The sequence below is a fragment of the Centrocercus urophasianus genome, unplaced genomic scaffold (genome assembly GCF_019232065.1).
Source record: "Centrocercus urophasianus isolate 14NV4802_14NV808 unplaced genomic scaffold, USGS_Curo_1.0 seq_13, whole genome shotgun sequence".
Taxonomy (NCBI): Eukaryota; Metazoa; Chordata; class Aves; order Galliformes; family Phasianidae; genus Centrocercus; species Centrocercus urophasianus.
In genome coordinates, this window is record NW_024884475.1 from 39178127 (window position 1) to 39204822 (window position 26696).

Consider the following 26696-nt stretch of genomic DNA (forward strand, 5'->3'; position numbering starts at 1 on the left):
TTTACCTTGTCTTATTATCAGTTCTGCGTCTTGTTATGGCTAAGGATTGCTGACAGTAGGTTTGGTTCAGTGACACTTCAGGTTAACTTCACCACAGGAAATGTTTTTGCATGTTTTTACTTCCAGGTCCTATAAAACTGAAAACCAATTTTTTTTGCTCACAAACAGAATGATAATCTTGATCCAGTAAAAAAAAAACAAAAAAAAAAACACCTGGCAACCACAAATTCTAAATGTGTTGTCCTGTCTATCCAAATATTGGCTGTTCTGTATCTTGTGGTGTTGAGCTGCATCTTCCTTGGTGCACCAGTGGTCTTCACTGACTGTTAGGTTGTACTGATAAGCTTCATATACTTGTTATTCCAGTAATTGTTTTTGTCTCTGTCTTTCCATGTCTGAATTTAGTTTCACACTTAATGAATTTCTGCTGTGTTTATTCCAAGATCAGAATGAGATGCTAGATAAGTTAGAGTAAACAAGGCAAGAAGCTCAATGATACGATATGTTTAGTAGTTGTACAGATACCAGCTTTGTTAGAGATTCTGCTTGATTCTTGGAGTATTTTGAAGTTGTTTGTTCAACATTTAACTTGATAAATGTTACTTGGAGCACAAAACCTTACAAGGTTTTTGAAGTAGCTAAATTAGTACTGTTTTTTTTTCTTCCACCAGATGATCCAGAGGTCCCAATGGAGCCTCCTAGTGCTACCACTACAACCACCATAGGTATATCTGCAACTTGGACAACTTTAGCAGGTTCTCATGGGAAAAGGAATAATACCATCACCACAACAAGCTCCAAAAGGAAAAACAGGAAAAACAAAGTAGCCCCTGATAATGTTCAGATCATATTTGATGACCAGCTCCCAATTTCTTATAACCAACCAGAAAAAGTAAATGGTGAATCTAAGAGCAGCAGTACTAGTGAAAGTGGTGATAGTGACAACATGAGGATTTCTAGCTGTAGCGACGAAAGCAGCAATAGCAACAGCAGCCACAAAAGTGACAATCATTCTTCCACAGCCGCTACTAACACACAGAGCAACAAAAAGCAGCCATCGGTTCTTGTTACTTGTCCAAAGGATGAGAGGAAAGCAGTTACTGGCAAATCATCCATAAAGTAAGTTGCTATGACACCATATGCCTATTTAAAGTGGTTGTTGCACTACATTTGGGATCTACACCATTATCTGTATAGACCTATGTATTTAAATCAGTTTTTAGGAAGTGGGTGAAGCCATGGTGGTGTGTGAGGAGTGTAATAAAGGCGTATAATAATTATTGAAATTTAACATGAACTAAGTGGTAGATTCTGAAGCAAGACTTATTGTCATGGATCTGAAATGTAGAGAATTGTTAGGTTATTCAAAAATGCAGACATTTCAATTCATGCCACCTCTTAGTGTAGTGTTTCTGAGCTTTGTGGTAGTTATTTTGCTTTGTGCTATCTTGCCCAAGGCTGCTCAGGGTTTCACTTAAAAAGTTTTGAGCTGGAGACAGTCTGGAAGTACTCTCCTGCCTTTTTAAGAGCTACAACTTTATTAGTATAATTTACAGAACTAATTAGAGAGCTTTGCTAGCTCTGGAATGCAAACCGGTTTGGATATACAAATCAGATATGCTCAAGATTTTTAACTGCTAGTGAGAAGTACTTATTCCCAGATATGGTGTACCATTTCATTCTCTGTGTGGGTATTGTGAGAACGCAAGGTCTTAACATGGAGAACTTGCTGTTCACTGCACCATGCTGTTTTGATGGAAGGTGTCTTGAGTAGTAGGAATTTCTTCCTTGTCAATTCCAGCTCTTGGAATACAAATACCATTTTAGCCTTCATAAGCAGTTGCTGTTTTGTAGTGGGTGATCTGCTGACACCACAGGTTAACACTTCACTGAAAGGTTTCTGGGGACCAGAGGTGTGATAATCACTTAATTTTAACTTCATGTTGTTATTAACGTGGCTTTTGCATTTTGATTTTTTTGTTTGTTTGATGTGCTAGAAGAGGAAATAGTTTGACAGGCTTCAGACTGGGTCTAGTGAAAGTCATTCTTGAGGTTTTCATTGTTAGTCTGCATTTTAATAGAAATTAATTTCTTTTAAAGGTTGTCTGAAGTAATCAGTGAAGTGACAAGTAATTCTTTGTCTACTTGCACAAAATCTGGTCCTTCCCCCCTTTCTTCTCCAAATGGAAAGCTTACCATTGCTAGCCCTAAACGTGGTCAAAAAAGGGAAGAAGGATGGAAGGAAGTTGTAAGAAGGTAAGCTAAACTTTTCCCTAATTTCTTCCTTGCCTTCTTTTTGGCTAATCTGCGCCTTACTTCTTGCCATTTGAAGCATTTCTTAGCTAGTGTTGTTCCTTTTTTTCTATAGATCCAAGAAGGTTTCTGTTCCATCAACTGTCATTTCCAGAGTCATTGGCAGAGGAGGATGTAATATCAATGCCATACGTGAATGCACGGGAGCACACATAGACATTGACAAACAGAAGGACAAAACTGGAGATAGAATAATAACAATAAGGTAAGCCGACCATTATATTTGGTCATTCCTGTGAGGAACTTTTTTGTTGCAAAACATGCTTATCTGTTTAGACGAATCTGTTCAACATGGATGGTTCCTTGACAGATGCAGATGCTGTTTCTGGACAGGGAAGACAAATAAGGTAGCAGAAACAGAGATGAACTATTTAGACAGTTCAGTTTTTAACTAGACGGCGTTCTTTGGGTTAGAGTACTCAATTTTAGTTTCTTAAATAGCGATCAGCAACAAAAAAAGAAAGGCAGCCTCTTTCCTCTTGTTTTTTTTTTTTTTTTTTTTTTTCTTTTTTTGCTATCTGTTAGCATGACAGAAAGGTTGTCTGGATCCTGTTCTTGGGGTACTTCATTGTGTATAGGTGTTTAAAATTCACTTTTCTTTTCCTCTCCTTCTGTTCTTCAGGGGTGGCACGGAATCAACGAGACAGGCCACACAGTTGATTAATGCTCTGATTAAGGATCCAGATAAAGAAATTGATGAACTTATTCCAAAGAACCGCTTGAAAAGTTCATCTGCAAACTCCAAAATAGGGTCATCAACACCTGCCACCACTACAGCTGCTAACAGTTCTCTTGTGGGAATCAAAGTGACCACAGTAGCTGCTTCATCGACATCTCAAACTGCCTCTGCACTCACCGTGCCTGCAATTTCTTCAGCATCTAATCACAAAACCATTAAGAATCCAGTGAATAACGTGCGACCTGGTTTCCAAGTCTCTCTTCCATTAGCATATCCTCCTCCGCAGTTTGCACATGCTTTACTCGCTGCTCAGACTTTCCAGCAAATCCGTCCGCCTCGGTTGCCCATGACGCACTTTGGAGGTACTTTCCCACCAGCTCAGTCCACATGGGGTCCGTTTCCTGTTAGGCCGTTGAGCCCTGCAAGAGCTACCAATTCGCCTAAACCTCACATGGTGCCTCGCCATAACAGTCAGAACAGCAGTGGTTCTCAGGTGAATTCAGCAAGTTCTTTGACAACTAGTCCGACAGCTACAACAAGTTCAGTGGCTTCCACTGTGCCTGGTTCTTCTGCAAACGGCAGTCCAAGTTCACCTTCAGTGAGAAGGCAGCTTTTTGTTACTGTTGTGAAGACGTCAAATGCCACGACGACCACGGTGACGACCACAGCAAGTAACACCAGCACAGCGGCTACGAATGCCACATATCCAATTTCTACTGCCAAAGAACACTATCCTGCATCTTCCCCATCATCGCCTTCTCCTCCGGCACAGCCAGCAGGCGTTTCTAGAAGCAGTCCTTCAGACTGTGCAGCAACCTCTCCAAATAAAGGTGCACCTTCCACTGATCAGGAAGTGGGTAGTCCGCCAGCAGTAGAAACGAGCAGCTCGACCAGCACCAGGCAGCCCAGTACAGGTTCTGGGAGTTCTTCTGTGCACCCTGCTCATCAGCAGCCTCCGGGAGCTCCTCTGCAAGAAGCAAGACCCCCACTTCAGCAACCTCAGGTTCCTGCACCAGATCCTCGAATGGTTGTGCCTCCAAATTTAGCAGTGACAAGCTCATCTGCTCCTGTGGCAGGTCCAACAAATGCCCCAATGACCTATCCCATGTCTCAGACATCAATGGGGTCTTCTCAGCCTGCAGCTAAGATGGAAACCCCTGCCATCAGACCGCCTGTCCACGGAACTGGCAGCGTCCATAAGAATCCAGCTCCTGTGCAAAATTCTTCTGTTGCAGTCCTCAATGTTAATCATATCAAAAGACCCCCCAGCGTTCCTTCTTCAGTGCAGCTTCCTTCTACCTTAAGTACACAAAGTGCTTCTCAGAATTCAGCCCATCCAGCAAACAAGTCCATGGGTAACAATTTCAGTGCTACTTTACCATTTGGGCCCTTTAGCACATTGTTTGAAAACAATCCTACGTCTGCTCATGCCTTCTGGGGTGGTTCTGTCGTTTCATCTCAGACAACGCCAGAGTCTATGCTATCAGGAAAGTCTTCATTTTTGCCAAATTCAGAGCCTTTACATCAGTCTGATACTTCCAAAGCCCCAGGTTTTAGGCCCCCGTTACAGAGGCCAGCTCCAAGTCCCTCAGGTAAGTCTGACTTGCTATGCATGGTAATTTTCTTCTAATAATTGCTGCATGTTTTTGTGTTGAAGGCTTAACTATTTTCTACCGCAGCTTTTGTGATCAGTCATAGTAATGTCTGCCCTGCAATGAAAGCGTGCTCTAACACTATTATTCTTGTTTCTGTAAGTTTAGTAAGTTCATCCTTAAGTGACCCCTGTCAAATTCATACCTAATAGCAGCCAGTGAGCTTAATAGAAGTGAAGCTGTATTCTTTTTGCCATTCCACTGCATTGCAGTAACTGAGATAACAAAGCCCTTCACAGTTGCTTTCGCTTCTGTACCACATACCTATTCCAATTTTTGATAACTTGCTACTTTTTCTTAGACAACAGAAAAATGTATACCCTCTTCAAAGTGTTAGGATAAAAATATCTGTGTTTTTTTTATGTGGACTTAATGAGAGGTGTATCTTAAATACTAAATTCAGGAAAAAAAAAAAAAAAACAAAACTTAATTATGCGGACTTGCTGAATAGCGTACAAAGATTTTTAGCCTTCAGCACAAATAGAAGCAGAGGTTATCACAGAACTTGTTCTGTAGCTCCCAGAAAGTACACATCAAGCAGTTTTTACCATCTGTGCTTGTTTTACTAGAATCTCTCTGTTGGCAATGCAGCTTAATTCATGAATCAAGAAATTACACAGCTAGTTTTCCGGACTCTGTAAATATCATGATGTTAAATAGTTCCTGAGGTGTGTTCTAACCACAGTTATACCATGATCTGCTCTGCGCAGTTTCTGAAGCCTGCAGATGCAGTAGGTGAAGATGGAAGTGTCTACAGTGTCAGGAAGTGTCATGATAAGAAAGTAGCCCCTCAAAGCCTAAGGAACCTGCCTGAAAAAAAGAAATGGGGCCTTCATAAAGGATGGTGCAAAGGAGGCTGATACTGAACTGATACTGAACTGTTTTATTCTTCTGCCACTTAGCTGGAGGAAGTCATTCACTAGTATGACTAAAAATAATTTTGAAATAGTTTTATAAATAAGAATAATAGTCAGGTATCGCAGCAGTTGAACGTTAAGCTTTCTTAATGCTGTTTGAATCTTAAAATTTTAGATTGATTTTTCCATTTCTTCTTTGAAGAGAATATTAAGGGGTAAATAATGTCTATAATCTGGATACCTCAGCTAGAAAGGGCTCTTGCAGAATTGCTGCCACTTGGTCATTTTGTCATTCTTTTGCAAGCGAAAACGTATCCCTGAGTTTGAAAAACAACACTTCAATCTTAATGTATATAAAAGATGTGTATATATACATACTCTTGTTTTCTAGCAACATAAAATGTATGGGATAAACCTTCAAATTTTCAGTATTTTTTCAGCTTTCCCCTGTATAAAATCCTGGTTTCTAAACCTACGAAATTTAAGTTGCAGTAAAATGACGAGTTATCCTTCTGATGTTGTCTGTATCGGAATATGCATTCTGTTCCTTAATTTATTCCCTTTTAAGGTATCTGTATGATAACGTGAATCATTTGTGATGTATGTACTGCAGAATTGCTGGCTCCATATTGTCACGACTTAGAAAGCATAGAGTTTAAGAATTTCAATTATCTTGAAAATAATATGAGAAAATCGTGACTGGTTGGATATAAGTTTTCCTTTTTCCCTTAAATGGGAGATCTTTTTATCTGGCAATAATGGGAGTTGCTTCTGCCAATTTCTCTTTTAGGTATTGTCAGTATGGATTCACCCTATGCTCCTGTAACACCTTCATCTACACACCTGGGTAACTTTGCCTCAAACCTTTCTGGAGGTCAGATATATGCACCTGGGGCACCTCTTGGTGGAGCACCTGCAGCTGCTAATTTTAACAGACAGCATTTTTCCCCACTTAGTTTATTGCCTCCATGTTCATCAGCATCAAATGGTGAGTTCTACTCAGCTGGAAGCAGTTGAGAAGCTATTGTATTTAAAATAAAAAAAAAAAAGGCAGCCTGGTGTGACCTGTCACGACTACCTATTAATAGCCTACCTATTTTAGGAAGGCTTTTTTAGCAGCTGTGATTTTTCTCATGCTATTGAAGTTGCTTATTCTTGATGCCAGGAGCCCTGGAATGCTAATGTATGTGGTTATTTGAAGTGTAAGTAGTGTAAATCCTGTAATGATATTTTACTAAAGCCAGTTCTGCAGATAAGCTGATATTTTTGATGCTGTTGAAACAAAACTGTATAATGTGTTTCAAGGGAGGCTGCTTATGGCAAGGTCTGGTACCTTCTTCTGCCTATGCAGCAGAGTTCTTGGGCAAAAAAAAAATTCTATTGAATGCCATCTTATTCAGGGAACAAGTTAATCTGTTTTAGTAGAGAATATAAAAACAAAAAAATCCCCAACAATCAGCATCTCAAGATTAAAAACAAACAAAAAGCGAATTGCAGCTATGCTTTTGAATGTAATCCTCAAATCCTCTTTCGTTGATATACAATAATGGTTAGTTTAAATTTTGAGCAGTCTGTTGCAATGCATGTCTACTATCTGATAGGGCTAATGGGATAGGATAGTACTCGTTTTGTTTAAGAATTAAAATGGATGATGAATGTCTCTGTGATACGTTGGTAAAACTGTTAAAATTACGTTGAACTATCTGCTGTATGAACATAGCACTAATAAGCTATCCATTTGCATTTTTTATTTATACTTTGCCATTAAAGGATAGGTGTGTAGTGATGGGGTTGAGGGTCTGGCTGTTATTAAATGTACTTACTGCTTTTTTGTAGAATCTCCTGCTCAGTCGGTGTCTTCTGGAGTAAGAACACAGTCTCCCACCCCCTCAGCAGTGTCCTTGGGATCAGAAAAATCCAGTAATGTTTCTCAGGACAGAAAAGTTCCTGTTCCGATTGGGACTGAACGGTCTGCACGTATTAGACAAACTGGAACTTCTACTCCATCTGTTATTGGGAGCAACTTAGCTGCTCCAGTGGGACATAGTGGTATCTGGTCCTTCGAAGGTATAGGTGGCAATCAAGGTATGTAATGTAAACAGAAACCCATGCGTTTCCAGTTCACACCAATACTGTCATTTTCTGTGCTTCCTTTGAAGCTGAAAAATGATGCAGAAGTGGGTCTCAAAGATGCTCTTTTTCTAAGGGAGTTGAGGAAGGATTTGTATTTGCTATGTAATCCATTTGCTCTATCAAGGTCACAGTAAATGTTCTTGTTTTGAAACACCCTGGCTGTGAAGGCTTTTTACTCAGACAGACATAACAAAGGAGGTAAGACTGTGTTGTACAGGGATGAGTTGATAGGAGGATTCAATTTATTTAGGAAGAGGGGAAGATGAAAGTATGTGTTCCTTATTTTGTCCAGTCACACTGTTTGCCTTTTACTGACATAAGTCTCTAGATTGTACTGCAGGCTCATGGAATTCAGTATTTCAGAATTTATTCAAAATTTACATTATACTGGGACAAGTTTTCTCAGCAAATAGGACTCTTAGCTGCAATTTATGAGACTGCTTTGTGGTTGGTTTTTTTTTTTTTTTTTTTTTTTTTTTTTTTTTTTTATGTTATTGGATTATTTTTTCCCTTCATTATCTACACTAAACTGGATTTGCTGTGAGATCATACTGGGTTACTCAGGCCTTTATTCAGTCTCATCTTGGAAACCTCTTAGGGTAAAAAACAAACAAACAAACTCTGAACAACCTGTTCCACTGTTTAACTGAGCAGTCAAAACATCTCTTAGGGTTTTGGTGGGGTGACAGTGAACGTTCCTCTCGTTTTTTCCCTAAGTGCATAATAGGGCTTATCCAGAGCTTTATTTCTTTAATGTTTGCCTCTTCTGTGTAGTGATATGCTAGCCATCATTAAGACTTCTGGAATTGAACATTTCTATTTGCATCCTCAAATCGCAACAGTTTCCCTTTGTCGCTTTGCTTTTGTAATATTACTGTATTTTTACTTTTTGGGGTAACTTCAATGTTTGGTTTTCAGCTTAGAATAGAATTGACTTTTACTGAGAAGTAGTTTCAGAAATATTTCTAAGGCTTTGAAAAATACTGACTTGCTGGATGTCTGAGACATGTACTAGTAGTGCTAAGTTGCCTCTAATGAATCCACGTGGTTAGAACATGAGCAGACATATAGGTGGTCATTCTATGCTTTTGCTTATCATAAGAACTTCTGCCTGAGTTCATGGGGAAAAGAAATTTGTGAAAGAATGACAACAAAGTTCTGTGTTCTAAGTTGGAATGAAGTTCTGTGCAGGTGGATATGTGGGAAGTATAAACTGAGCAAATGTCACTTGTACAGATGTTACAGTGTACAAATGTTAGTACTGGTAAGCATCATGAGTGGGTGTTAAGTATAATGTTGTTTCTGTGTTGGTCTGTTAGATAAAGTGGACTGGTGTCATAGTGGAATGGGGAGCCACATGATCCACAGGCCCATGTCTGATCCAGGTGTGTTTTCACACCAAGCCATGGAAAGAGACAGCACGGGAATCATAACGCCTTCTGGTACATTCCATCAGCCCGTTCCTGCAGGATACATGGACTTCCCAAAAGTTGGGGTAATGACCTTCTTGTTCTTGATATGTGCTGTACCACTTGATTTTTTTCTACATCTGTGTGTCTTGCAGATAGAGAACATGAGATACTGCTTGCTGGGCAGCTCAGCATCTGTGAGCAGTATTGCAGAAGCCTAAATCTAGCAAAATATCATATGCCCACGATGTAATAAAGATTATTCATAAATTAAGGCTGCTTCTTACTACTTCAAGACAGAATGTCTTTTAATGTTGAGTCCCCTTTTGTATGTTTAATAGGAGTAGTGTTTGTGAATACATACTGATGCTTGTTTTTTTTCCTCCCTCATAAGGGTATGCCTTTCTCTGTGTATGGGAATGCAATGATTCCTCCAGTAGCCCCCATCACAGATGGTACTGGGGGCCCAATATTTAATGGGCCTCATGCTGCTGACCCATCTTGGAACTCTCTAATAAAGATGGTTTCAAATTCCACAGAAAATAACGGGCCTCAGACGGTAATGTTTTTTTATTCTTATGTTTGCAGTGTTGTTCTAGCTTAAGAAACCATGTGGTGAAGATGCAAGATCCTAGCTGGTAGAAAGTTTAAAAAAAAGTCTCTCCTTTTTGCTTGTTTCTTAAGGTTTTTTTGCTTATTCCTTTCTACCTCTCCCCACAGTACAGACATAAAGACAATCTGTAAACATTAGTTGTCTATCCAAAATTAATAGAAAAAACAGCATCAGTAAGTTAATGCAGTTTAAAGTAGTGTACTTGAGAATTAGGATGTTTGGTTCCAGCTGAGTCTATTCAATTGGAGTAGGCACCTGGTTAATTACTGCAGATGAGCTGCTTTGTGTTGTAGGTAAGACCTTATCATTGGTAGTTCTTACACTAAATTCCATGTTTATTCTTAATTATACACTGATTTCTGTCATACTGACAGATACATGAGCAAAATACAGCCAACTGTTGGTCCTCAAGAAGTGGCTCTACTTTGTTATACTTGAGTTTTCCTGGAGTTTATCTTACTGGTATGTTTTGGGAAAGAACAGTTGAAGGTGACAGATTCAATTTCTCAGTGTTCTGAACTTCTATGAGGTAAAGAGGAAGGATAGCCTTTCACTCTGAAAGTTGATGTCTCATTTGAACTGCAGCAGCAAAAAACGTGATGAAAATAAATCCACGTAGCTTATTGGTGACTGCTGTGTTTTCTGAAGTAGTTCACTTCAGTGTGGTGGAAAATAAGCACTGCAATGTTGAAATACTTTGTGTTGAAACTCTTTGTAAGTGGTACTAAGTTAAGCTATCTCTTTCAGGTGTGGACTGGAACTTGGACACCTCATATGAACAGTGTGCATATGAACCAACTTGGCTGAGTGGGATCAACGTGCTAGACTTGAGATTCCTTTTTCCAGAGGAAAATAAAAATGGCAGAAACAGTTTATGTGCTCCCAGATCATTCTACTGATGTGCTTGACTGAAGTGTGTAGGCTTTTTGCAGAAGAACTTACTAACTGACCTTTTTCTGTGAACATTGTGACTGCCCATTCCCCACCATCATACGTTTCAACTTAGTTAGCCTTTATTCTTTCCTTTTTTTTTTTTTTTTTTTTTTTGACATAACTTTCTGTTGAAGCTGTTCTTTGGCTGGTTGGTTTTAGTACTGTAAACTGCTTCTGAGCAAACACAGAAATTTAGCAAAATTATGTAAACTTGATCCTGAAGTTTTAGAATGGCAAATAAATGTACAATTGTTTACATAACAAATGGCTAAGCAGAAAGTAAATTTCAATATGTCAGTATAGAGGCTCTACTTTATGTAGACTTAAATTAATGTGAGATATGTACCTTCATATTCAGAAATCTGGATGTTTCCTTCATACATTAAACTATTAATAAGCATAACTTTTCTACTTGTGTAATTTAAGTACAGTGTAAAAACTGGGCATTATCAGAGGGTTTTTTCAAATGTGTGTTGGATTTTTTTTGAGAAGGTATACATCAGTTGTAACCAGATATTAATTTTCTTACGTGGAAAGCTTTTCAGACTAAAGTGCTTGAGAAAGCAGGAGTTCGGCACATTAAGAATTGCCCGGTAAAGAAGGTAAATGTGTCACACTGCACCGTCTGTTGAAAACTTCTCGTTGGGTTCATGCAGCTAGGTCTCTTCTTCTGTTCCTTGAGTGTTCTCAGAGTTTCTGTTCCTCCAGTTCCTTCTTTTGCCTGCAGAAGTCATTTCAAGAGATACATACTCTGTATGTGTTACTTCAAGAGCAAGAATATTAACTTGCTGTTGCAGTAGAGCTTCACTGATGAAAACTGGCTCCAAGTGAAGGCTTATTTCAGAATAAGTGGCTTTTTTGTAGTATAGTGTCTTGTTCTGAACTGGATTGTTGACCAGTTAAGGTTTGTCTTGAGAAGTCCAATGAATAATTCCTTACTGTCGCCTTCTTCACTTACAGAACGAACACCAATACCAGGAAACAAATTCCTTGGGTCCTGTACGGCAAGGCAGTGATATGCAAAGCTTGAGTCAAATTCCCGTACGGTTTGTGTATGTGTGGCTTAAAGTATATTTACAAGTTGAGTGTGGTTTTGTGCCAGATGGTGTCGTCCACCATGATCTGTTACTAGTTATTCTGTGTGGGTGATGGCTGAATGGAAACTTGTTCTTTCTCTTGCTCTGCGTCACTTGAATTCAACTCCCTGGAAGAAACACCAACTTAGTTATATGGCCTGCTTCTCAGGCAGTAATTTTTGAAGTGTTTTTTTTGCATTTGTTATGTTAATTGTTAGTTAGCCAGAGAGAAGAAAAATACTTTTCCAAAGAAACCTGCTGCCTTTTAAAAATTCTGCTATTTCTGAGAAAAGAAAACCCAAGTTTTGCATGTACTGATGTCCCTATATGTGCCCTTACGTGATGTGCTAAGTAAGCAAGTTCATTTTTTCCAGCTGTCTAATTACCTGACATACAGTGTCTAAAGAACAGGTTGTATCAAAATGGGTACCAAACTGTAGAATTGCTATGAAAGATGATTGCAATTCCATTTTAGCACCTTATAATGAGTGAAGAATAGTGCCATTCAGGTCTTCTGTGTGACCTCAAGCCCTCTTTTAGAACCTTGTTTACTGCTTCAGTGCTAACTAGGATTCTTTGCATTCTTATTCTGAAATAATCCTTCTAACCAGTACCACTCACCACTTATTACAGCAATGTGTTCCATGGGTCAAAAGAACAGAGTTTTAGGATGTGGTTTCTTAACGTGTTATTTTGTTGACTTGAAAATTCCAACTGTTGGCCGGGGAGCTCAGGCTCGATGCTACACCTGTGGCAAGGGGCTTGCTAAACAAAAATCTGGGGTCTGTGGAAGTCTGTACCAGGAGCATTTTCTTTCAGATACATTTTTTTTATATTTCAACTGTACTGCATTTTATTTGACCAATAAAAAAAGGAACATACTCTTTTGAGACCTGGCAGGTCTTTATTTTTTTTTTTTTTTTTTTTTTTTTTTCTTAAAGAACAAAACCACTGTTAACTAGTGGAACTGTGTAAACAGGGTTCAGGAAAGAGGTAAGTTGATGGAGTTGGCTACCCAGCGCACTTTCCAGCCGCTCGCAAGGAAGTAGGGCCAGCCGTCGCACAGCCATTTGCCCTTCCCTTGCCCGCACCCAACATGGCGCCGGCGAAGCGTCCTCTGGCGCATGCGCGAAGGCAGGAGCTGCGCGGCGGGAGCTGCGCGTGCCGTGACCGTGAGGCATGTGGCGGCTCGCGCGGTCGCTGAGGCAGAGCGGCTCGAGCTGGCAGTTGGGCGGTGCGGCCGTCGGTCGGTTGACGGTCGCCGCGGGGTCTCCGGCGCCGAGCGGGAGCCCCGGCGGTTGGTACGAGTGGCTGGCGCAGTCGGTCCCCGTGCACTGGGCGGAAGATGGGCTGGTGGCACTGCAAGCGGCCGCGGGGCTCCCGTGGTGGGCCGCCATCGTGTGCGGCGGCGCCCTGCTCCGCAGCGCCGTCACCTTGCCGCTGGCCGCGCACCAGGGCCGCCTCCTGGCCAAGGTGGGTCCGCGCGCTGAGGGAACGGGGCTGCGCCGGCGGCAGCGTGTCGCTGCGTCACGGACGCTGCGCGTTTGTGCTTTTCTGTGCTCTTTCTTCGCTAGGTCCTTTGGGCTTATGGGGCGTGGATCACTGCTGCCAGAGCAAGAGTGTGATTTGGGGTTATTGAGTTGTGTATTCGTAGAGTCGCGTAATCGCAGGGTGATTTAGGTTGGAAGGACCTTAAAGCCCGCCCAGTTCCAGCCCCCTGCTGCGGCTCCGGCTGCCCCTCAGCACCTCCGGGGACGGGGCCCCCGCATCCTTTCTGGGCAGCCTGTGCCAGGACCTCGTTGTCCTCTGAGCAAAGCATTTCTTCCTGGCGTTTAACCTAATCTCCCCTCTTATACTTTAAAGCCCTTCCCGTGACATAACGGTGGGAAAGGTCTGGCTGGTGGAGACAGGTGTGTTTCTCAGATGGTTCTTCAGTGACTAACTCAAAAGTGCTGCAGTTTAACTTTTTATGCACTTGTTACATTTAACTGTTTGTCAGGTCATAAACATTATTTCCTTTTCTTTAGCTAGTTGGAAAATTTGCAGCCTGAGATTAAAAAGCTAGCTGAGCAGCTTCGCTATGAAGTTTCTGTTCGTGGAAAGCAACTGGGTTGGTCTGAAAAGGTTGCCAGGTAAGATGGTGATGATTGTGTATGCCTTACAAATTCATTCCAGGTGGAAGGTCCTCCTAACTCTGCTTTTGCTAGAGACTTAGATTGTGTTAGTGCTTTTATGGCTTGTTTGCATTGGATATGTCTTAACAGGAAGAATCGCAGTTTCAAATCTCTGAATTTCTGATAGGCTTATGATTTCAGGGCCAAATCTAAGCATTTTTGTCAATGTCAGCAGTTTTCTTAGCTATCTAAAAGCATCAGAACGTGGCTAGGGACTTAAAGCTTGAAAGGCTATGGTTTTGGCCCTTAATGTGTGATACTGTAAACCCATGCAGTAGCAGTGGATATTAGCTGGGCTACTGAAGGCTGTTTAACTGGCCAGTGATGTGTGTTGGGAAGGCGATAGCCTTGGTCATGCAGAAATCACCACAGAATATTGGACAAGTCACTGCTAGCAGCTAACAGTGATGTGAGAAGTTGCTTAGATGAGTGAGTAGGACTATGAGTTAAGAAGAAAGGGGGTACGTAAATCATGTTGATATGCACAGCCTGTTCAATTGATAGTTCAGAATTTGAGAAGCCCTTGTATTGTAATATGGTATTTGTTTTGTATTGTTTTCTGTCCTTTCTAAAAGATTCCACTTTAAGAAGAACCTGCAGAGGATTATTACAGAACTGTACATTCGAGACAACTGCCATCCATTCAAAGCTACCTTATTGGTGTGGGTACAGATTCCAATGTGGGTCTGCGTGTCTCTTGCATTGCGCAACTGCAGTGTTGGTGCTGTGGACTCAGAAGGTGATCTGTTAGAATATATACTCTCAAAACAGTCGTTTGTCCTTTCATTTCTGTTTATACATGTCCTTATTTAGTTAAAAAAAAGTGATCTCCCAAGTCTGATGTATGAGCTACTCTACTATTAAGTTTTTAAATGTAGCCCGATTTAATCATAAATAAATATTTAATAATATTGAATCTCAAAGGTTTTGATTAGGTACTATGTTTGTGTTGTTGATCTAGAGCAGGCCACAGATTGTTTAAACAAGGAGCTTGCTTCTGGGTCACACCTTTGCTTTTCTCTGGTCAGCTGGTGATCATTGGCTCCAGATCTGTATAAACACTTTGCTGATCTCAGCTTATATGCACTCAGTATTGATAATGGAGTTGTGAGCTGTAGGATGCCTGTTTTAAAAGTAGTATTAGGATCTGAGCTCTGGGAACAATGTGAAACATTTTGTTACATCATACAGGCATTTAATTGTATTGTGGTCTACTGGAGACAGTTATTAGAAAAAAGACTCTGGATTTTTCTGTGCACAACATAGAATAGCAAGTAATGCTACCCATGTGACAGTATGTTCACTAATAATTGTGTTTCTTAGTTTCATATAAAAAATAAATACAAGGTGAAAGTTAGGGGCTTTTAAGTAACAGTCCTGGTATATTCTGATATTTTAGGACAAGTTACAGTTTGGTATTCTAAAAAAAGTGATGTAGTTGCAAAATGTAGTTGCTGCAGATCCACAGATAGTCACCATATGTTCCTATACTGCTTGTTCTCCTTTTGGCTTCTGAAAAGGTTGTTCAGATCTGCCTGATTTTGATCACTAGCTGACCTGAATCAGTGGCTGTCACAAGCCAACCTGTATTTCACTTGTCTTCCTCCATTTTTTCCTAGTGTTCCTAGCAGAATCCTCAGGGTGGTCTTTCACATAGAAGATTTTTGTTCTGATAAAATTTATTATGTAGATAAGATGCTTCTAGAAACTTGGATAATTTCTCTGCAATACTTGGCACGATTCTGACGAATTTGAAGTAGAGGATAACCCTTAATTCCTTTTCTTCTTTACGTTGTTGTTTCAGTTCAAGAACAGTTTTCGACAGGTGGAACACTGTGGTTTACAGACCTCACAGCACCAGATTCCACGTGGATTATGCCAGTTTCACTTGGACTCCTGAATTTGCTGATAGTGGAGGTATGTTGGTGGAATAAACAGGACGATTCCGAAAGGATCCATATACATACTGTAGAATTCTAAGGCAGTGTTACCACTTACAAAACACAGTAACGTGATTGATACTGTGACTGCTTTAAATACATTGATCAGAAGTGAAGATAGCCTAACGATGCTGTGTGCATGTGTCTGCGTTGTTTGGAGATTATTAATAATAACGTGACATGTCTGAGAAACTTTATGTGCTTTGTTTGAACCTCAGTGATGTCTAGTCTCAACTCTGAAGTTGCTCCTAAAAGTTGCTGCTCTAATGAGCTCCCTGTTTTTAAAGCATGAAGATGCGTCCCAGAAATACTTTGTTAGTGCATTGTGGTGAAATTTAATGATGTTATTCTTAGTATATTGTAGAATCCAGAACTTCGGAAGATAGTTGGGAGATGAGTAAACAAACACATTTTAAATAATAATTTTACTTCCCCACATTTTTTTTAATGGAAAAGTTTTTATTTGTCTTTGCCTTTAATCATTAATTTAATCATTAATCATCTGGATTTCATTACTTCTTCATTGTCGTCTGTGACAAGTGGACTAAAACTGCCTTATGAGATTAAAAGTCATTGGTGACTGCACCAATGACTCAATAACTTGATTCTGTTATCTTTCAGTTTTCCAGCCACTGTTTCTTCTCCTGTTCGTAGCCCCTTCTGGAAGGGCTGTGCTCAGGAACTAGCTGTTGGCAATTTTGGATGTGCCATCACAGCTTTTTTAATGCACTGCTTTGAGATTATTTGGAAGAGTGCTTTGCTAGCTTATGATTTTTTTTCTTTTTTTTTTGCTACAGTGTATTAATAATATTGAATGTGAAACAAGGGAAAGATGTTACCAATGTGCTAACTGAACTGGATAATGAGAAAATGAACATAACGTGTGATCAGGAATACAGGCTTATAGGAGATTCTGCTGTTGCCTTTTTTTCTCATTTTAGTTGTTTCAAAAAGAACTTTCTTTTGTAACTGCAGGCTTCTCCCTTCTTCCCTTCAGATCTTTGCTTCACAAAAACTGGAAGCTTCTAGGTTCCAGAAGCTTGCTACAAATTTCTTTAGAGTGTTGTCAGTAGTAATGGTCCCTATTGCTGCAACAGTCCCCTCGGTATGTATGGAGTCTTAATGCTGTGTCCTTTCACCTGTGACCGTTGTGCCCCAATTTCATATGTTGATAGCGCTTAAAGGATGGCCCAAATGCCTGATCTGCTTAATAGATTTCTTATAATTTATATGTGTATGAAATAGTCTCTGAAAAAAAAAAAAAAAAAAGAATCTAGTAGTGTCCATTACATTGTGCCTTCTGTCTGAGTTTGTGCTTGAATTATTAACACACTGGGCTATTTTTGTTCACTGATAAAGAATCTGCAGTTACTGTTTCTAAACATTATTTTCTCAAACAAGGGTTTGGAAAGAAATTCAGAGGGCTAGCATCCTTTTTGTGATTTCAGAAATGAGGCAGTGTTTATCTAAGGAAGCATAGCCAAAGCTTTGGTATGTACATGTTTGCTTCCTGTAAGAAGAGAACGCCTTATTTTTGTAGATTGGGAAATTTTCCACATCCTTCTTAAAACAGTTCTTATTTTTATCCACTGTTTTACTTGGAATGCTTCTGCAGTGGTATAGAAAACAGTGCATATAGTTGTCTCATTGGGTTTATTTTGTCTGAAATGTAGGTGTTTAAGCGTGGTTAGTATGAATTAATTTATGAACTGTTGTCGAGCTGCAGTATAGATGATATTTTTCTCCCAGAATGTTTGGGAGCAGAAAATCATATGCTAAATACACTGCGCTCCATTTCAAATATAGGTTCGTTGTTTTTCTTATAACTGGGAACGTGGTTGTGGTTTGTGAAGAGCTGCCTAAATTACACCTAGGAAGGCTGAACTCGGTGTTTGTCTTGTTGCAGTCCATGGCGTTGTATTGGTTGTCCTCAAGCTTCATGGGACTCTCTCACAACCTGTTGCTCCGTTCTCCGACTGTTCGCCGACTGTGTTGCATACCGAGGACCAAATCTGACTCAGATACTCCTTACAGGGATATTGTGGCTGCCTTGAGTACCAAATACAGTTTTAAGAAATAACACGCTTTGAACTGTCGGAAGAGCTGTCCCACATAATTCGTGTGTGTTGTTGAGAAGTGGTATTTTGTTGAGATGCTCACTGTAAAGTGCTACAGCTGAAATTATATTTCTTTTCCAAATAAAACATTGATCATCTGGCTAAAAGGAAAGATTCATCAACACAAATATGTGTTTTGGGAAGTTTGGTTCCAAGGATGTTAGTTTTGCAATTTGAACAGTCCAGTAATGCAAGTTTGTCCCCTAAATTGTAAAGAGTTATGAAGATAAATCTGTGACCCATCTAGGCTACTTCCTTGTAGCAAAGCTGGTTTGACCTATGTACTAGTGAACAAAATTTTGGGGTTGGGGAGAGGGTGGATGGACTTTGTAGTTACTGGCTCATTTCTTAATTGAGATATCATCAGTTGATATTCACGTGGTTCGTGTTGCAGTCTTTGTAAGAGTTCTCATACGTGATTTCCTCGAACTGCAAAGTAAACTGAATCATTGTCCATCTTTCTGCATTAGATTTGGAATTAGGAGGACAAGTTAATTGTTTCTGGTGAATCTCTATCGAGTGACAGCATTATGTTGGGTTTTTTTACGTGTCAGTGTAATTGTATGTAGGCACTTCTGTAGGGTTAAACTGTGTTTATGTGTAGCCTTGCTCTGCATACATTTTAAGTCAGCAGATGTGCATTGTGACAAAACTTACGTCCTGTTGCTCAAAAGTTTGTGCAAGTCCGAGCTCCTTAAAGGTAATTTATCATCTTAGAGAAGCAGCAATTGGGGTAGAAATGCTGTATCATTCTCATACCGCAAAAACATGATTCGTGATGTAACCGTTAAAGTCGGTGCTCAGTAATATTTGGTAAGTGGAAGTTAGTTTTAAAGAAACTGTGGTTGTTTGTGTGTGTTTGTGGGGTTTTGTTTGTTGGTTTTGTTTACTGTTCTGTATTGTGTTGGTTGGTTGATTGTTTGTTTTAAGAAAAAACTGCTCAGCATTGAAAAAAGAGAAAAGGCAAAGAGAGTACCAGGCTGGCAGCAGCCAACAGTAAGAAATCAGTGGTCACGTGCCTTCATCAAGGCTCCGTGCTCCTTTGTTTTATTTCTCCTGTTGGTTTGTTTCTTGCGTCTTTGTTTCACTCGTGGAGCAAAGGATGGGTTGAAGGATTCACCAAGACTTTGCCCTATAGACATGACTCTTCAAAATGTTTGTTTGAACTTGAGCATTAGTAGCTTTCAGTTCTGATGTTGCACTGCAACACATGGGTGTATTTTCGCTAGGGACATTTGTGATGTTCCCTCCCGTACTTGCTTCAGGAGCATAAAAAGATTTTATATAAGTGTTATTTTCTAATTACATTTTATTTATCTTTACTGTTCATCAGTTTTACTGTTTCTTTATGAATAATGGTAATGTAATCCTCTGTAATTTTCTTAAGAAGATATTTCTTTCCCTTTTGAGGTTTCAGTCAGATGTTGTACTGTTGCTTGCAAACATGCATGCAATTCTTGTATACTGGAAAATGGATTTGTTGTGACAGTGAGGAATTGCTTTTGCAAGATTTTGGCATTTTGAGTCATTTTAAATGTTGGAGAGTTATTCATTTAACAAGTGTTGCTGTCAGATCTGGCTATATGCAAAAACAAAGACAGTGATGGTTGCTGCTAGTTTTTGCTTATAGATTTGTAGAAAGGGTGACTGTATTCTTCATGACCTCGAATAGCATAGCAGGCTTTAGAGAGAGTATGGCTCCTGCTAAAGCCAGAGGGAAGCTTTTCCTCATCTGAAATGGTAACAGGTTAAGAACTGATGGGCACAGCTGATAGTTTTCTTGTGCTGGGTGCCATTTAATTAAGGGTAGCGTAAGTAGGCCCTTCTTATTTCATAATAGCTTTATAGTTGTTTCACCTTTGATTTCTGTGAAGGTAGTGAAGAGTGTGTGATTCCTCTCAGTGGCAGAGTGAGGTCATGTGGTAGGTTTAACAGTTGATAAATAAACAAGAAAAATAATAAACAATAATACAGATTTGAAAGAGTAAGCTGATCTACAAGGTGTTTGATTAAAAGGGGACTGGTTGTAGACAAATATATTTAAAGTAAGGATAGAAAGGTCTTAAGTGGTTTTGAGGAAGAAGATAAGAATGTGGTGGGGTTTTTGTTTTGTTTTTTCAGCATCGCACCTCAAGTTTACAAGATGCTGTGAGAGGAATTATCTTCCTTCTGGGATGCATAACAGAGAAAGTGCTAGTTTATTCAAGTGGAGCCTGAAGATAAATTTCACAGTGTCCTGAATGTTGTACATCTGCAGACATGTACATTTTCTGGGAGCAAATGAACTTTCCCATGTGCCTTTTTTGGCTGTCTGGGGACTGAGATGACAAAACTCAATCTCTCAATGTAGCTCTATTTAGTAAAGTTCCTAACTGTAGTTGCAGTTTACATGTACCTTCTGTATATGTAAATTGAGAGTAAGCTTCTGTATTTGGGATGAAGAAAAAGCAAAAAGAGGAACTGTTCTTCTTTGCCTGTTCCAGGCATCCAGAAATTTCATATTTCTGCAGTACCACCTGTCTGTCTGTCAGAAATGCTAGCAGTTTTGAGTGAGGAGTATTTTGTTGCTGTCTCTCCTATAGAAAGGAATACAGTGAGTAAAAGAAACAGATGGGGTTTTTTTGGTTGTTCTTGTTTGCTTGGTTTTATAGTATTTTAATTCCGTTTAGTCCTTGAATGCACAGGTACATGAACAATCCACCACAATATGTGAACACTGAAGAAGAACTGCTTGAGGTTATCCTGCACGGTATTTCTCTTTTCATTGCTCAGCAGGGCAGCAGGTTGGGGGAAATGAGAATGATTTTATTTGTGAAGCAGACAGAAGTGGTGAGAACTACAGAACAGGAATTGTATTTCTCCCACTAAAGAAAGCACTGACAACTCTGGTATTTTTATTTCTGAATTATGTAGCATTAGTTCAGGCACAAAGGAAGTTGGTGTGGTGCTTCAGCCCTAATTGCAGACTGGTTGCTCATATCTGGCCACACCCTTGCATTATGGTTGCTGCTGTACTCCATTTACACTGTGCTCCTTGAAGAAGTGTCCTAGCCTTTCAGTTGATCACTGGAGCAAACAGTGACTGAGATCTCAAATTTTGACATTTCAGCAAGTAATGGTGTCTGTCAAAGTACTCCCTTACAATAAGCTTCCTGTGCAATACAAACACTGCTTCTAATTTACATGTAGTGTCTTGATATTAGTAGATCCTGTTCTATAAATTCTTTAAATTCTTTCAAGACAATCAAAAGCACTGGAATTTCTAAACTGTTCTTCCTAGCGTTGCCAAAAAAAGCCCAGTCCTCTGAAAAGCAGAAGCAAGTTCCATGAATCCCAGGAATCTCTTAACATGAAGCTGACTTTTAAACAGTAGCACAAATAAATAAAATGCAGTCGCTGTTTCCACTTCAACAAAACAGATGAAAATCTGTAAAAAGAGATTATTAAATAGCATCCCACCTGTGAAAGATTTGTGCACTTCAGCCACAGAACTGTCTGAAAGCTGTTGAATGGAAAAGACAGGACTAATTATAAAATCATCTGTAAGGCAGGAAGTGATGTTCCACTCTGTGCTGAAGAAAGTCTGTGTGCTTCAGACATCAGTCTTGTGTGAGTGCTGGTGCTGACAAGCACGTGGTAAGCAAGAGGCAAAGTGGAAAAGGGGAAGAATATTTTTTGGTTGGAGTATGTATACCTTTGTACGTGCATTTGTGTATACACACACAACTTTCTTTTCTTTCACCCTTTCTTCAAAGCTCCATGATTTTTAGAGGGCAGCTTTGTTTGCTGTGACTTTTCAGATTAAAAGCAGGGGCAGTTCAGCAACCTGAATTCAAACTAGAAACTACTTCAGCTGTTGGAATGCTCTTTTTTTTCAGGTGTTGTTTTTTTTTTTTTTTTTTTTTTTTTTTTGTTTTAGTTAATACTCACAATGTGTGCTGAGCAGTCATGCTTAGACCCTTAGAGGAAGCCATGATTTTTGTTCCAATGCCATTAGACAGACTAAATATTCTTAAGGCTCTGTTTCGTATAAGTGGTTTTGAATTTCATAGAATCATAGAATGGTCTGGGTTGAAAAGGACCACAATGATCATCTGGTTTCAACCTCCCTGCTGTGTGCAGGGTTGTCAGCCACCAGACCAGGCTGCCCAGAGCCACATCCAGCCTGGCCTCGAATGACTCTGGGGATGGGGCATCCACAACCTCCTTGGGGAACCTGTTCTGGTATGTCACCACCCTTTGTGTGAAAAAACTTCCTCCTAATATCTAACCTAAACCTTCCCATGTCTCAGTTTAAAACTATTCCCCCTTGTCCTATTACGATCCACCCTTGTAAACAGCCATTCCCCCTCCTGTTTATGTGCTCCCTTCACCTATTGGAAGGCCACAATAGGTCTCTCTGGAGCCTTCTCTTCTCCAAGCTAAACAAGCCCAGTTCCCTCAGCCTTTCCTCATAGCAGAGGCATTCCAGCCCTCTGATCATCTTAGTGGCCCTCCTTTGGACCTGCTCTATAAGAGCTCTGCATCTTTCTCTGTAGCTATAAGGACTTTGTACTGACTAGCCTAAAACAGAAAGTTGAGTTGTCTTGTAAGTTATTAAGTTGCAAGTAGGTAACCTTGCTTTGTAGGCACCAGACAGCCGGCTGAAAGGTGTGAACTTGGTATTAATTATACATTGATGGTCGTGTCATTGATCCTCCTTTTCCTCTGATCTGTCATTACCTGTTTTTATTAATTTGCTTTCTGCGTGGAAGAGCTTACTCTATCTAATACACATGTCCTGTATTAATCTAAACAATTGTATGTGGTGTTTTGGTATGATCGTATGCCTGTGTTGAAATTAAGCATGGTTAACAACCTGTTTTAACAGGGGATTTGGATTAGTCCTTGTGTACCCTTCCTTTTCACCATAAAAGCTGTTGTGTTAGCATGCTAAGCACCAGGACTGTAAAACAATTGAAGATCTGTGCTTTGTATCAATATTTGGGTTTGAATTTTTCTTTGTTTCAATAAACAGTAAAAAACTGTTCATATAAACTTTTTTAAAATTAAGAATTCCATAAGTTTTAAAGGATTTTCTCCTTTAAGAGTTAAGATTATTGCTTAATCACTTAAGATTGTACAATATGGTGATGACTTGGTGATGTAAGGATTTGGATGTCTTAGGGAAGGGACAGTTACTTGCTGTAAATGTGCACATGTCCATATTTGGCAATTAAAATGCTATTTTGTTGAGTTTAGCACACTGTGCATTATGTCTGGATTTGGGAGTATTAACATTTCTTGTGAGCACATTGGTTTTCAGTACATGTTGCACGTATGCACCTTCAGGTAATTGTTGACCTGCACTAAAAAGATTCTACTTGTTGGAAAGTTCCACCTTACTTCATTGATGTAAACAGATGGGAGCAAACATTTTAGCACAAAATCTGAAGCACTTACCTGAATTGCAGTGATGCATAGAATGTGCTTAGCATGCTGCCATGATTTTAGCCTTGGAAAACTAATGGCACTATATACTTACAAATCCTATTCATTGTGTGGTTTAGTCTTTTCACTGTTTTCCTTGTCACTCATTTAACCATTGTCTACATAATGAATTGTAGAGCCCTGTTCCTACTACAGTTGCATTTTGGTACCTTGTTAAATAGATTCAAGCTTTCTAAAGTGTATAAAAAAAATGAATTTCCATATAGGGGACATAAGTTTTCTAGTTGCTGTCTCTAACACTATACTGCAATATCTGAGGATGTCCTGCTTTATAGATTAATGTTCACTGGATTGCAGCTTTGCAAGTACAGAGAGATACGGTTTGTGGCTGACAGAAGCAATTTTGGAGAAAGAGCCAAGTTAGATGCCATCATATTGATTGTACTGTGCTTGTACAGATTGGACTCTTGGAGTTGCTTTTACTATCTGGTTATGAGTTACAGCACATAATTGATACAGCTACATCCATATGTGGCCAGCATGTTCTCCAAGAACTTGTGGGGAAACTGGAAGTCAAACAAGACAATGAAGGCATTGTGTCTGATGAAGAAACGGCTTAAATGCATCTGTAAAGCAGGTGTTTTATGCTGTTTGGGAAACTGGGATTTGCTGACAAGACTGATGCATTCTTCCATCTTCCAGAGTTGCTTAATCACTTAAGATTATACAATATGGTGATGACTTGGCGATGTAAGGATTTGGATGTCTCAGGCAAGTTCACGTGCTCATTCTTACAGCAAGATCAGCTGAAAGCAGCTCGGTGCTGCCGACGTATGTCATTTTTTGTCCAAAAGACCCACATTAAAAGAAGGGAAGGATGATTGTGGCTCAAAAATAAGAGACAGTTTCTTCAAGGTAGAAAAGCAGCTCTTAATAAGTTTAGGAATGTTGCAGACAGCTCAAAAGCCACATTTAAGGGGCCATGGTATAGGGTTAGAATTGATATAATAGAACCTTTTCCAGGATTGCATCGGATGTGGGAAATCGTTTCTAGGTGTTTAGAAAGGGCTATGGAGCTTCCCGAATGTTGTCTTGTGATTCTGTCTCTGCTGAAGTTCCCGTTGCCGTACGTGAATTTTGAGAGATAAACAGGCAGTAGGGGGAGCTGCTACGCTATGAAGCTGAAGAAGAGCAATTCCCTTCCTGCCCCTTTGCCATCCCTTCAGCTTCCTTAGCATGGTTTATCTGAAACGGGATCCTTGCTTCCAGCTTGGGAATAGAGCCTGCTGAAGCTTCTGGGTGGGACTTTAAACCAGGTACGGCATTTTCTTTGAAAAATAAGTAAAATAGGATCTCTTGAGAAGCATAGAGAGAGCCTTGAAACAGATGGCTGAAAAATATCTCGCACAGATTAACACCTCTGTGGGGACACCAAAAGTTTTACTAAGTAATAATACAGAGTGTGCAAAGTTCTTGAACGTGTTTTTGAAAGTCTGCTGCTTTCTGAGATTTGTGTCACTCTGGGGTTTGATGAAGAAATATTTATGTTTTTTCCTTGGGATTATATCTGTGTTGGAGTAAGTGATATGTGCACATATATATAAATGAAGAGGAAAAGCGCATTTAATATAGTTAGATTTAGATTTATAGGTACATATACACCATACATTTTCATAAGTATATAGTTCTAAATATTTGAGTATAATCATATTCTCAAGAGCCAGCAGATCCTTGTCATGGGTAAAACACATGTAATGTCAGCTAATTTTTGTCAGGAATTGATTACAATGTGACACTTCCCTGTCAATAAGAGACACATTTCTATTAATTGCTATGTAATAATTAATATTAGCTACAATTTAACTGTCCCATGCTTTTTTCTGAAATCCCCAGGAATCCATTTGCAGCATAAAGATTGCTGTTCTGAATTCATGTCAGTTATTTGTGGCCTTTAAGACTCTTTTCTGTATCATAGATAGTTCCAGGTCTGAGCAAACTGTGCACCAAAGATAAAAGTGAGAGCACACATAAGACAGACATTTTCATTTGCATAAAACGTGAGCATGAGTTTTGCCATTCTACCACTCGTGCAAATTTTCAGTACTGTTTTGCAAAAAACATGGTGCAACAGCTTGATAATCCAGATGCTCAGTTCTCCATTTATTTGTATATTATTCACACCATTTAAATTCTGCTTCTATTAGAGAGTCACTCCCAAGATCCACCTCTGCAAATTAAAAGAGACTCAAGTCCCTCTGAATGTATGTGGTGGTGAATTTCTTACAGTATTATTTTAGATGAAACTTGAATCTGGAAGAAGATTGTTGAAATAATGCAGCTATGCAGAGAAGAGGCTGGAGTTGTGGAACTGAAACCAGTCCAGTCAAATTCAGCAAAATTTAAATTCCTTGGATGGGTTATTCTCTGATAGAGCCTAGAATTTCTGAAAGGTTCTGGTGCAAGTTTGTGTGTGGAGCCTTCATTGTCCATATTGGATCTCTATTCCAAAGCCATATCCATTGTAAGAATATTCTTTTGTTTTCAGTCCACGTGGATGAGATGAGGACACAGAAAGACAACATTCTATCCTGGGCAGAAAGAGCTTATCAGCTGTAAAAGTTTAGTGTCTGTAAGACTTTAGCTTTTATGCTGCAGTATGGGTAGCATAAAGTGGCCTTGCAAGTGGTCATGTAACGTTAGACAGTGCTTTCTGCCAGTAAGTGGGCAGAGGTTGATTTCTGGAGAAGAAAGCAGAAAACATTCCTATGTCTTCTGAGAAACATAATTGAATTGAAGTGGCTTGTAAAAATGTGTGTTGTTCTTCCTGGATGATGTCATATTATTTTAATAGTGTGCTATATCATTCTAATTGGACTAACTTATTCTGCATGCTTCCTTTCTTGACTTTACTAAAAACAGTGCAGAGTTAATAGCCAAGCCTCATAAATTGGAATAGACAGAATGCTGCTTTAGGTTTCTTAGTAATAGAAGGGATGATACTTTGAGAAAGGATGGATTTTCCTTTGTAGCAACTCTTACTAGCTTGAAATATTGCAAAGAAGGTGAGTTTGTCAGTGTGACATTCAAGATGTAAATACAAGTAAAATGTAACACCTTTTACAAAGCACTGGAGAAGAGTGCTGTTGCCTGCCAGAGAATTTGAAGCTGTTTGCCAGGCCATCTTGGTGGATGCTTTAATAGCAAGTCCAAATTCTTCATTCAAAATTGAGTTTCTAGGGTGGATTCTTTGAAGTGCAGAGAATGTTTTGAAAGGCAGGCTGTCGATTATTGGCACTTCAGTTTCCAAGATTTCAGAAAATCAAAACATGCCTGAGCATTTTTTAACTTGCTATTGTACACACGGGGGTGC

The 26696-nt window shown here is 39.6% G+C and overlaps 3 protein-coding genes across 9 annotated transcripts in view; all 3 read left to right on the plus strand.

Moving 5' to 3' along the window:
- ANKRD17 (ankyrin repeat domain 17) overlaps positions 1–10992 on the plus strand; it is an 80516-nt gene extending 69524 nt beyond the window's left edge. For all 5 annotated transcript variants that reach the window (XM_042812515.1, XM_042812513.1, XM_042812514.1 and 2 more), the window contains 9 exons: positions 672–1119; positions 2101–2256; positions 2369–2518; positions 2936–4584; positions 6292–6489; positions 7338–7586; positions 8954–9129; positions 9438–9602; positions 10404–10992. In XM_042812515.1, the coding sequence (XP_042668449.1) occupies positions 672–1119; positions 2101–2256; positions 2369–2518; positions 2936–4584; positions 6292–6489; positions 7338–7586; positions 8954–9129; positions 9438–9602; positions 10404–10463 (3251 nt within the window). In that variant the 3' untranslated portion in view covers positions 10464–10992. The remainder of the gene's footprint in view (positions 1–671; positions 1120–2100; positions 2257–2368; positions 2519–2935; positions 4585–6291; positions 6490–7337; positions 7587–8953; positions 9130–9437; positions 9603–10403) is intronic.
- A 1852-nt stretch (positions 10993–12844) lies between these two features.
- Positions 12845–18003, plus strand: LOC122156634 (cytochrome c oxidase assembly protein COX18, mitochondrial). The gene is made up of 6 exons (XM_042811527.1): positions 12845–13138; positions 13697–13797; positions 14415–14578; positions 15644–15756; positions 16777–16884; positions 17686–18003. Exons 1-6 carry the CDS (start codon positions 12845–12847, stop codon positions 17857–17859), a joined length of 954 nt encoding a protein of 317 aa, XP_042667461.1. The 3' UTR covers positions 17860–18003.
- ADAMTS3 (ADAM metallopeptidase with thrombospondin type 1 motif 3) overlaps positions 15673–26696 on the plus strand; it is a 246680-nt gene continuing 235656 nt past the window's right edge. For all 3 annotated transcript variants that reach the window (XM_042811523.1, XM_042811524.1, XM_042811526.1), the window contains exon 1: positions 15673–15756. The gene's annotated coding sequence lies outside the window, so the exon portion shown is untranslated. The remainder of the gene's footprint in view (positions 15757–26696) is intronic.